General features: G+C 34.4%; 1 protein-coding gene across 6 annotated transcripts; it reads right to left on the bottom strand.

The window, feature by feature from the left end:
- Positions 1 to 6: 6 nt before the first annotated feature.
- LOC105556730 (ABC transporter G family member 20-like) lies at positions 7 to 8,444 on the bottom strand. 6 transcript variants are annotated; one of them, XM_012003829.1, is made up of 15 exons: positions 8,357 to 8,444; positions 6,945 to 7,085; positions 5,869 to 6,113; positions 5,501 to 5,678; positions 5,331 to 5,424; positions 3,014 to 3,226; positions 2,841 to 2,935; positions 2,396 to 2,618; positions 1,690 to 1,867; positions 1,296 to 1,411; positions 1,110 to 1,180; positions 943 to 1,031; positions 664 to 840; positions 484 to 570; positions 7 to 250 (listed from the first exon to the last, which is right to left on the bottom strand). In XM_012003829.1, the coding sequence occupies exons 2-15, from the start codon at positions 7,046 to 7,048 to the stop codon at positions 39 to 41; spliced, it is 2,082 nt and encodes a 693-aa protein (XP_011859219.1). In that variant the 5' UTR covers positions 7,049 to 7,085; positions 8,357 to 8,444; the 3' UTR covers positions 7 to 38. The 6 variants fall into 6 exon arrangements, with proteins under 6 accessions (XP_011859219.1, XP_011859217.1, XP_011859218.1 ...); XM_012003827.1 differs by lacking the exon at positions 8,357 to 8,444 and adding an exon at positions 7,963 to 8,051; XM_012003828.1 differs by lacking the exon at positions 8,357 to 8,444 and adding an exon at positions 7,963 to 8,051 and having other exon boundaries at positions 5,501 to 5,633.
- Positions 8,445 to 11,025: the final 2,581 nt, after the last annotated feature.

Genomic DNA, 11,025 nt, shown 5'->3' with positions numbered 1-11,025 from the left:
CTGTATTTATATAATGTAGACAAAAACCTCTAATAATACTACGATTTCAATTTCATACCAAATATAGTTACGACAAAGAACAGCACTGTCCACCCTAATGTTGTTATAAAACCAATATAAACTTCCGAATCAGAAATGGAAGAATTTTTGTAAATGATTCCCCTGAAAGATTGGGAGGCCAATGTAGTTGGCCATATGTAGCTAATCCAGTCAAGCCATGTCGGCATTGCCTCTGTTGGCCAATAAGATCCTATAATTTTGTCAAATTTGTATATTAATAAAAATTCGATTAACGTAAGAAGATAATTATCCGCTGTATATTGGTCATGTTAATTTTGATATTTTTTATTTAAACGTTTTATATATTACTGTAGGTATACTGTTTATATATCATTACGTAATAAAAAACTAAATTTAAAATTAATATAATAACTAATTAAAGTGAGAGGTAATTTCCGAGAAACAGATAGAGTAAAGCCTCACCAGTCATTAATATTGTCGTTAAGAAATTTCCGATTGACAAGAATATGGCCGACGAAACAGTTGTGCAAAAGGCAGATATAACAAAACCTGCAAATGCATTAACACAAACAATCAAGGAAATTTTCATTAGATTCCGAATTGCTGCTGTACGCTTTTTGATATACAGAGTGGAGTACTCACCACACATCATTCCACAAAACGTGTTGAGAAAGAAAAGGAAGATTATAACCAATATCGATCCTTTACATTCCAAACCCCATACAGGGAAGACTAAGAGAATTATCGTAATGGACTGGATAATTGTGATGATGCTCTCAACAACAATGTGAGACAGCAGAATTTCTTTTGCTTTAACCCCTATCACGTATTTACAATATGTTCACATTAATGTCATAAAATATACAAAGGCAAAGAAATATTCGTAAACTCTATTTCGTAGTGTCATTAAAAAATTAATACCTTGAACTAAGCTTCGATTCCAGACACCCTCCTCTCGATCTGTGATTATCAAGATGGAAGAGACAACATTGCCCATATTGAAGGCTACTCTGCAAAAACATATTACAATACTATAAGTAGTTTAGTAGATTAAGTTTATTTATTATGTTGGCATGACTTTTTCTTACACTGATAGAATTGATGGTATCACGAAGTCTATATACTTTAAATCAGTAGTACCATATATAGGATCTTCAAACTGAAAAGGATAGAAAATTGAATTTTCTTCGTAGTGTTACGCAAGGTATACGGAGAGAGAAAGAAAAATGGAAAGAGATTTACTTATAAAATTGAAAGTTATAAAATATACTGACTCGTATCGGCGGAGTGGCTACTTTTGGCAAATATTTACAGTCACTCATGATAGCCTTGAAAACGTCTAGAAACCATTCAAATAGATGCTTCTGTAGAAAAAGTCCTATTTGTAGCTCTGTGACAAAAGCCATTATAAATTTAAACATTTGTAACAAATTTATTATTTTACATGTCGTTCGTGTCAAAATATTTAGTACGTGCAATTGTTTTAATCTTTCAAATTCCTTTTTGTGTAGTTTTTTAAATAATAAAACTTTCTATTTAAATACATTCCTCTACGTACGCGCGCGACCGCCCGCGCGTGTTTGTGTATGTGTGTAGATACATACACGTATACAAATTAATAAAATTTCTTAACTATTTGTAGAATGCTCTGTACATCATATAGCGTACCGCTCATATCACGGAAAACTTGAATCTGACTAGCAAGAAGATCGGAATCCTTCGCGAAAGTAACATGTTCCACTCGTATTTTTAAAGCTTCAGAAAAATTATGATGAAAATATATTATACCATGAAGTTCTCCTCTTTGAACATCATATTTCGCCTCTGAAATATTGTTATAGTACTTCTGAAAACACAATATAATTAATGAGAATCATCAATAAACGTGTTAATGATAATTAATCGGTTTCCATTAATTTATATTGAATAAAATTTTTCCAATGTGTATCGGAATAAATAGGTGACAGACAAATGGATACCGAGAATACAGATAGTGCCATTTTAACCATATACATTAAAGACATCCGTGCGCGCTACATTATATTTATGTGTCGTGTCTTTTGTATATTGATATTTCTAGTCCTAGGACTTTCGAGTGTGCTTTGTTCTGTATTTACTCTCGGCAACAGTGCGTTAGCCGAGTGAAGCCGTTAGTGGAAAGCCTACCCGTGCAAAACGTTAGAGTAAGCTCTTGTGATTGAAACATAAATTTGTTCGTCTTGCATGTGTGGTAAGAGCAATAAAGAGCGTCCACATACGCTCTGACAATGAGTAGGCATTTTGCAAGCTTATTTGATCCTACTTTAATATACATATTGTATGTACAACATCATTAAATAACTATGTTACATGATTAATTTTTAAATTTTTACACCTGTGTCACAATGGAGTCGTCCAAATTGTTCAGAAATCTACAACTGAGGTTGCTGAAGTGACAGCTGATTTCATCATTCCAAATATTGCCAAAGTTGCTGCTGTCGCAATTGCCAGCTTCATCGTTAACAATCCCGATATTCAAGTTCTTTGGATCATCGCCAATTGCCAAAAGTAACACAGCCCATGAGAATATCGGTATTAATATCGCAAAAATTACTATTCTGAAAGAATTTTTATTAGTTTTATGAAATTTGCAATTGGTAAAAACTAAAAATATTAAAATATAACCTCTAGCTCGTTATTCAATGACAATTTAGTACTACACAAGTATATTGAAGGAAACATTTGAAAAGGCAACATTCGAATTTGAAACAATTTTCAATTTTGTTTTGTTGACAAGAGCGTCCCTTCTGCATTATTGATAAGTTATGATGAATACTTACGAGTAATCACGGGTAAATTGGATGCTGTTCTTCACAAATAGAGCTTTGAACCTTCTTAATCGTGAAACTTGTCTTTTCGAAACCGTTTTGTTTCCCTTAATAATTTGACTTATTAGTGTCTTAAAATGATATAGATTTGCAAAGCTCTTTATAACAATAAAAATCGTACATACTTGTAGTTGTTCATATTTGTTTCGATCGTGATTAAAGGCATCGCCACCAGTGTCTTCCATATTGGATCCCTGATCTTCAGTTAAAGTGACTGCATTATTCTGTGCCTCGCACAATTTCAGGAAAATTTCATCCAATGACGAGGATTGAAATTTCTCCAGTAATTTTTGCGGCGCCGATTCAGCTAACAATTTACCATGTCTCATTAAACTGACCTGCGTATCATCCACAATATACAATATTATGCACGATCAAATTTGTAACATTTACAATTAGGAAGAACACAGCGTTCTCGAAAAGAAGAAATAGTTCTTGCTTCAGAAGAAAACCTAGCTTATATAGGAATTTCAGCGACTTCTTTATATAAACAACTAATTTTTAACTCGGTCCTTTAAGATATAAATCAATTTGAAACATAAACGCCATTTAGGACCTGGCATAAGTGGTGGCCAATTAAATTACTAACAAGTAAAACTACCCAACTGATACTCACCGATTTGAATGAAACTTAACATACTTATTAAATACCGAAAAATATTAAATACTTGTTTTTTTGTTTCGGCTAAATACGTTTTTTAGAGGTAGAAAGGACTCCTCAACCCCTGGAGGTGGAAACGGTTATGGCTAATTATTTCTGAAGCGATACTTTTTCTGAAAAACGTGCTTAGGACCAAAATTGTAGAATTCAAAGTGATGCACTTGATGGCGACCTTGAAGTCGACCTTGAGGTCGATTTTCAAGGTCATTTGAAAATTATTTCATGTTTTTCAAAGGGAGTAATTTACTTTTCATCCCGAGAATCGATAGAGCGTAAAATTTTACATTCAGAACGTTGGTGATTTGTAAATAAAACAAGCTTCTGCAATTTAAAATTGTTCATTGTTCCAACCAATTAAGGCAATATCAGTCAATAATTCGATCAATAAAGGAATTAAAAGTTAATTATTCATGAAAATAAGGCAAGATGTGATCGAGATCCAGCCAGTGAAGGCAAGATGTGATCGAGATCCAGCCACTGAAGGCCAGATGTGATCGAGATCCAGCCAGTAATGGCCAGATGTGATCGAGATCCAGCCAGTGAAGGCACAAGATGTGATCGAGATACAGCCAGTGAAGGCAAGATTTCATAATTTCTTTTCATAGTCCGAGTATAAATTCCATGATAATTGGTATTATTCTTTATATTCATGGCAATAACGAGGAATAGCTTTATCTTTTATCGCAAAAAATGCTCCATACACAGACTATGAAAAGAAATTATGAAATCTTGCCTTCACTGGCTGGATCTCGATCACATCTTGTGCCTCCACTGGCTGGATCTCGATCACATCTGGCCTTCACTGGCTGGATCTCGATCACATCTTGCCTTCACTGACTGGATCTCGATCACATCTGGCCTTCACTGGCTGGATCTCGATCACATCTTGCCTTATTTTCATGAATAATTAACTTTTAATTCCTTTATTGATCGAATTATTGACTGATATTGCCTTAATTGGTTGGATCAATGAACAATTTTAAATTGCAAAAGCTTGTTTTATTTACAAATCACCAACGTTCTGAATGTAAAATTTTACGCTCTATCGATTCTCAGAATGAAAAGTAAATTACTCCCTTTGAAAAACATGAAATGATTTTTAAATGACCTTGAAAATCGACCTCAAGGACGACTTCAAGGTCGCCATCAAGTGCATCACTTTGCTTTCTACAACTTTGGTCCTAAGCACTTTTTTCAGAAAATGTATCGTTTCAGAAATAATTAGCCATAACCGTTTCCACCTCCAGGGGTTGAGGGGTGCTTTCTACCCCTAAAAAGCGTATTTAGCCGAAACAAAAAAACACGTATTTAATATTTTTCGATGTTTAATAAGTATGTTAAGTTTCATTCAAATCGGTGAGTATCAGTTGGGTAGTGTTACTTGTAAGTGAATTCATATACCGTCTTTTTCAATCCTGTCCTGCGTGCCGGATTGAGAGAGGTCCCAGTTTCGAATCTGGCTGAGGTAATATGTTTTACAATAAGAATTTTAATTCACTACAGGGAAGAGTTAACGTAATAATGCTAAGTATAGCATTAAAATTAGCCTAGTTTACATTGTGCACTTAATATGAATAACAAATAGTAACAACTAGTAAACTGGTTCACGCATTGGCCGATCAGTTCAAGTACAGTTGTACTCTATTTCATATCAAGTGCACGATGTAAACCAGGCCATAAAAACATTTCTCCAAAATTTTTGGCGCTTTCTTTAAAACGAAATTCGCTATTTTTTAAATACAGTCGTAAATATTATTAAGACAAATCTAATGGCGACTCACTGTATTAGCCTGTTTAGCCTCTTCGATATAATGCGTCGTCATCAATACGGTGGTGCCTTCCTCCTGTGTTAGTTTGATCAGATAAGCCCAAATGCTGTAAAAATGAACGTCCAAACATTTTCTTAAAATTTTGTGCTTATCACGTCTAAAAAGGAGCCAATTCTACTTGCTTGTCTCTCAAAATTGGGTCCAAACCTACGGTGGGTTCATCGAGAATTAGAAATTCGGGCTTATGCATCAATGCGGCGACAAAGGAAACCCTTCTTCGTTGACCTCCACTCATGTTCTTCACCAACTGATTTGCTGGAGGCAGTTGGAACAATTCCGAGAAAAACCTATGTCTCGTTTCTTGGAAATAACATGGATAAACTGGGGTTGTTTAAAATTGACATAGTAGAATATCTTTCGAGCAAGACAAAATTAGAACCGCTTGAAAGACTTACTTAAAAGTAAAAGTAAAACTTGTCAGAATTTACATGATATTTTGCGCGCAACAACTACAAGTTTTCTTATCCCATGTACCTATTCGGTATCTTACCGATCTCCTTATCGTCAAGCCCATTGATCCTGCCGAAGTAATAAAGAGCATCGCTTGTAGAAAACAGTTCGACTAAAGAGGTATCCTGCGGCATATAACCCACCCGAGGCCCTGGAATTCCGCAGCCCACACTGTCTGGAGATCCCCCCAAGACCCACATCTCTCCACTGTCGAGATAACGTAATCCGACGATACAGGACAACAGGGTTGTCTTGCCACATCCGCTGGCCCCCAACAGCGTGTATCTGTTTGATGAAAATATTTCGTTTACGAGATACTGCTTGGGCCTATGTAAATTTTAGTATATAGTATGTTACATTACACAAAAATTTTTAATAATTGGAATACTATTGCAACAGCAAAATCCGGAGACTAAATAAAGTAAAAAAAGTCCTGTACTACTTTTCCCTCCGACAAACAGTTATTGAGATATCATAAGCTAAATATTGAAAAAGTTATGAATTTTCTCTTGAATATCTCAAAAAGTATTAAGCAAATAAAAAATGTTTCAGACAAAAGTTCATATTAATTGGTAGAATAAGTTAGTATATTAAACCATAAGGATTTTATTTAAAAAATTGAAGATGACCTTCACGTAATCTTCAAGCAACAACTTTTGCTGAGGTCATTTTTTGCTAGCCGTCTTCCCCAAAAAGATATATGCGTGGATCATTTAAAATGTGACACCCTATAAACCATTCCCTAAAGAGGTTGCTATTTTACAAACGATGACAATGTAAGCAATTGATGAAGGTATGCGTGAAAGAGCGTGATGACAGACAGTTCAGGCAACTTCTATCAAAAGATGAAGAAAGTAGTATCAGTTATCCATAAATGACATGTTAGATGTAGGTTCAGGTTTGTGGAACAATATTTAAATTTGCACAAGTAATCTGAAGTATTATATTAATCAGTAGCAATTCAATCTTCACTGCATTGTTTTCTTCCTTATAGCGAGCATCTGGGATTCTTTTGATAAACTCGTGACATTTACGTGCAACCTTATTCGTCTAAACGGAAATTAATAGGAAGACGAATAATGTTTTGTGTTGACAAGACAAAGAATGGTTACATACACGGAACCGTTTGAAACCGTCATATTCAATCCGTCGAGCACCAACTCTTCTTTCCCATAACGCTTCACAGCGTTCTTTACAACCACAATGTTTTGCTGCAACATTCTGCGTCTGCGAATTGGTGATGTCAGTCCTATCAAACTGTAACAAATGTTGTTTTAGTGATTAGTTTTTTAAAAAGTAGTAAGAATAGAATTCACTAGTCATTTTTAATAGGAAAACATTTTTTGGAATATTTTATTTTATTTTTTAATTGTAATTTATGTTATTACACATTGACTATTTTATTGCTTTCCGACGCACTGTTGGTATTGGTTTATACAATGCCTTGCCTACGCCTTTATATATAGGGTAGACCGAGGCGAATCGGATCACTTTTTTTTTAGAATAAAAAAAACATACTAAAGTGTAACATATGTCTTTTTTGTTGACGAAATGGTAATCAGTAACTAATCATCTATGCAATAAACATTTTAAAACTTAAAACATTCATAAATTCTCTTAATTAGTAATTAAAAACTAAAAAGATAAAAATATCCGAATCGCCCCAATTTTCGGGGCGAATCGGATCGTACATAACATGTCAACTAAATTTGAAGTTTCTTAACACAATAGCTTTAGAATCATTAACAAATTTTAAATAATAAATAATTTAAATCAATTTTCATTATTGGCACATAAATCACATATGTACGATCCTTTTTTCCCTTCCATATTAGTGCATTTTTCATGGCACCATTCTTCGCATGAATTCAATTCGCACTGAATCCAATCCTCTGATGGTGGATGAATGAATATTTCGGAACAGTAAATACAGTGCCACTCTCTCTGTTTTGCTGAAGAACTCTTAATGTTTCAAATTATTTATTTTTTATTTATTTATTTATTTATTTTGTTTTTATTACTATTATTACTATTTTATTACTATTATTACTACGTAAAAAATTTTTATTTATTTAATATTTATTTAATTAATTATATATTAAGTAAAGATACTCTTCTTTGTAAGCTTGTGTACGGTAATTCGAAAATCTCAGCAGTTCGACATAAAGTTAACTGTTTGGCCAGGACTTTATTTGCAGCCTCTATCATTTTTTCTTGAGACTATTAATTCTCCCGCCTCAGTCTATCTTTTGTACGTGCAAACCATCTACAATGAAATAAATATGAATCAATAACCTCAAACATGTAATAAATCAGTTTAAAATAGTGATCCGCTTCGCCCCCGATGACATGATCCGATTAGCCCCATAGTGAGGACTTTTGAAATAAATATTTTAGATATTAACCTCTAAGATCATACTTAAAAGTGAATCGGTTCCCTAAAATAAACACCTTGCTTAACAATATAAGCCATTAAATTCGAAGTTTTAACACAAATCCTTAATATGACACAAATAAATCGTTAGTACCTATCTTAGATGAGCGCCAAAACTGCAACACACACAAACGTCCGAGTCGCTGACGAGCGACGCCGACAGTGATGTACAAGCGGGATCAGAGGACTATCTATGTCGGGTGGTGCGGGGCGAGAGGGGGGGCGTAAAAAACCAGTTGGGTGCGTTCCGTGTCAATGCGATATTTAAAATATCAACAGATTTCTTATTTTGATCCGATTCGCCCTGTGATCCGATTCGCCTCGGTCTACCCTACTCTTTGAACGTCAATCAGTGCATTATCACTGAAAACAGTTGTATGTCACTGAATTATTCACTCCTTTGAAAACATATCGGCTGGACTTTATTTAAACCAATTAAGCGGAGACTTTATCGGTAGTGCTTGAAAATAGGCGTAAAGCGGGGAGCACACACTTTTGCATAAGTGCGTAAGCATATGCATAACGAATTTGATTGGTCTATAAGCAAATGCATAAGGAAATGGACCAATCAAATTCGTTATGCATTTATGCAAAAGAGTGTGCTCCCCGCTTAACGCGTTTGAAAATAGACGGCCGGCTAAACGGGAATCGCAATCGTCAGCAATTCCTTTCTGATTGGTCCAGAGACAATCGTAGACGCAAACGCGAACGCAGACGCTTAACGTTTAATGGTCTCTGCATTTCAAAATTGATATAAAACATAAACGAAAGTATACTTGTTTCTTTTTATTTCCAGGCCCTTCCACCGATTTAATTAATCACGAGAACACCATATTAATGAAACAATATCATGTTTTACCACGTTACAATAAGATATTCGCAAATTTTCCAACATGTGCACTTTTTTATAATTAATAATACATTAATTGTATACATGTACGTATTGTATACAAAGAGAATGTGTAACGTGTATGTTATACATTCTATGTGTCAGAAATCTAGAATCTTGAAATTATTATACGATTATTACAGACATTCTTTATGGAGCTTATTTACAAGTAGATACGTTTAATAAATGGACGTAACACTCTCTACTAGTACTCGATGACTACTCGATAACGCGGTTTTGCTCCGATCGACCTTCACGGAGAAAAATAATTTGCTGATACAGCAGATTTTTTGCTATTGTAGCAAAATCTGTTCGTTATTATATGGACAACAAGAAGATTTGTTACAAATACTAATCGCAATTTGCTGGATATAATTTGCTGGATTAACAAATTATCCCGAGCAGACATTTTAGTAGGGTTTTGTTGCTCCTTACAGTTTTTAATATGGGGTGGGGTATCAATAGGCTTCCTATTAAAAAATTCACTTTGTAACTAATTGTTAAATTGTGTGAAATTGTGTTAAATCACATAGTCATCAAAAGTATATTCAGGTTATTGAGGTCTATCCATGATCCAGACAACTCGCTCTCGCATCATATCGGCTCACCTTTTATACTGATACGGGACGATTTTTACTTACGAGAAAGACGCGCGGTCGCCACGTCGCGGCAGTATGTGGTACTAGTGCTATCTATTCAGGAGGGAATCAGGCGTATCGGGATTTCGTTGTGACAACAAATGTATTTGCTAAGAATATATTATTTTGCTTCAGTAGCAAATTTATGTGATTGTAATTACAAATACACTCAGCAAATTTTGTTCTATTCTCGCAACAAAATAGATTTTGCTATAATGACGAATAATTCGTAAAATTAGTTCTATCAACTAAATTTTATTGCTATTACTACGCATATGCAGTAGCAACGGCGATTTTGCTATCACAGCAAAATTATTTTTTTCCGTGTACGTGTATCTTTTTCTTTTTATCTGCATAAACAGAATTTACGTAACATTTGATAAAACATTTAAGATTCTTAACTCTTCTGTTCTACAATTTAAATAAAGCATCGCTTTGCGTGAGGGTATACAGGGTGTATTCTAATTCGCGCCCACCATTTATATAGTGATATTTCTCATGAAAAACTGAGTCGAAGAGTCCCGAACCATTTTTTCGAGTCACGCCTCACAAAGTAGTTATTATTATTTAAAAATTAGCGAATCCGCATCGCTTTTTAAACGGACGCACGTTCGTGAGCCACGCGTCTACTAGTGTGCGTGAGTGAGTCGCCGCGCGTCTCAGCATTGCCACGGCCGCGTTCACGTAGCTCCGAAATAATCAATAATTACTTTTTGCAATGAGCATGATATTTTCTACCCAGGAAGCACCTTTTTAGATTACAATTTGATATTAGTTGTACTTTCACATAAGAAAATTGTAAAATGAAATAACTGTCAAGAGTGCCCCCCGTTCCGCCGTCATCCGAGTTCCGATTTGACCAAGATGGTTTTTTAAGTTAATTCTTTTCACTATCGAAAATAAAATTTTAAATCTCCAAGAATTCTTTTAATTATCAATTTTAATATTAATAAAAACGTTTTAATAATATCTTTATGCAAAAATGGACATAAAAATGGATTGAAATATTTTTTAATCAGAACTGTTACCCTCTTACTGTTAACACTGTTGCGGTCATTATCTTCTTTTACTTTATTTAATTTTTTACACTTACACTTATCGGTGAAAAGAACTTTTCACACTTATACTTATCGGTCGCAGCAAAATAAATACAATCTTTCTCCTTTCTACTTTTCTGCCTTATTAGAGAAAAATTAAATAAAGTAAAAGAAGATAATGGCCGCAACAGTGTTAACG

This window comes from Vollenhovia emeryi, unplaced genomic scaffold (genome assembly GCF_000949405.1).
Source record: "Vollenhovia emeryi isolate VEMERY1.0 unplaced genomic scaffold, V.emery_V1.0 DF939816.1, whole genome shotgun sequence".
Classification (NCBI taxonomy): domain Eukaryota; kingdom Metazoa; phylum Arthropoda; class Insecta; order Hymenoptera; family Formicidae; genus Vollenhovia; species Vollenhovia emeryi.
Note: the sequence above shows the minus strand (reverse complement) of the source record. Positions and strands in the feature narration are given on the sequence as shown.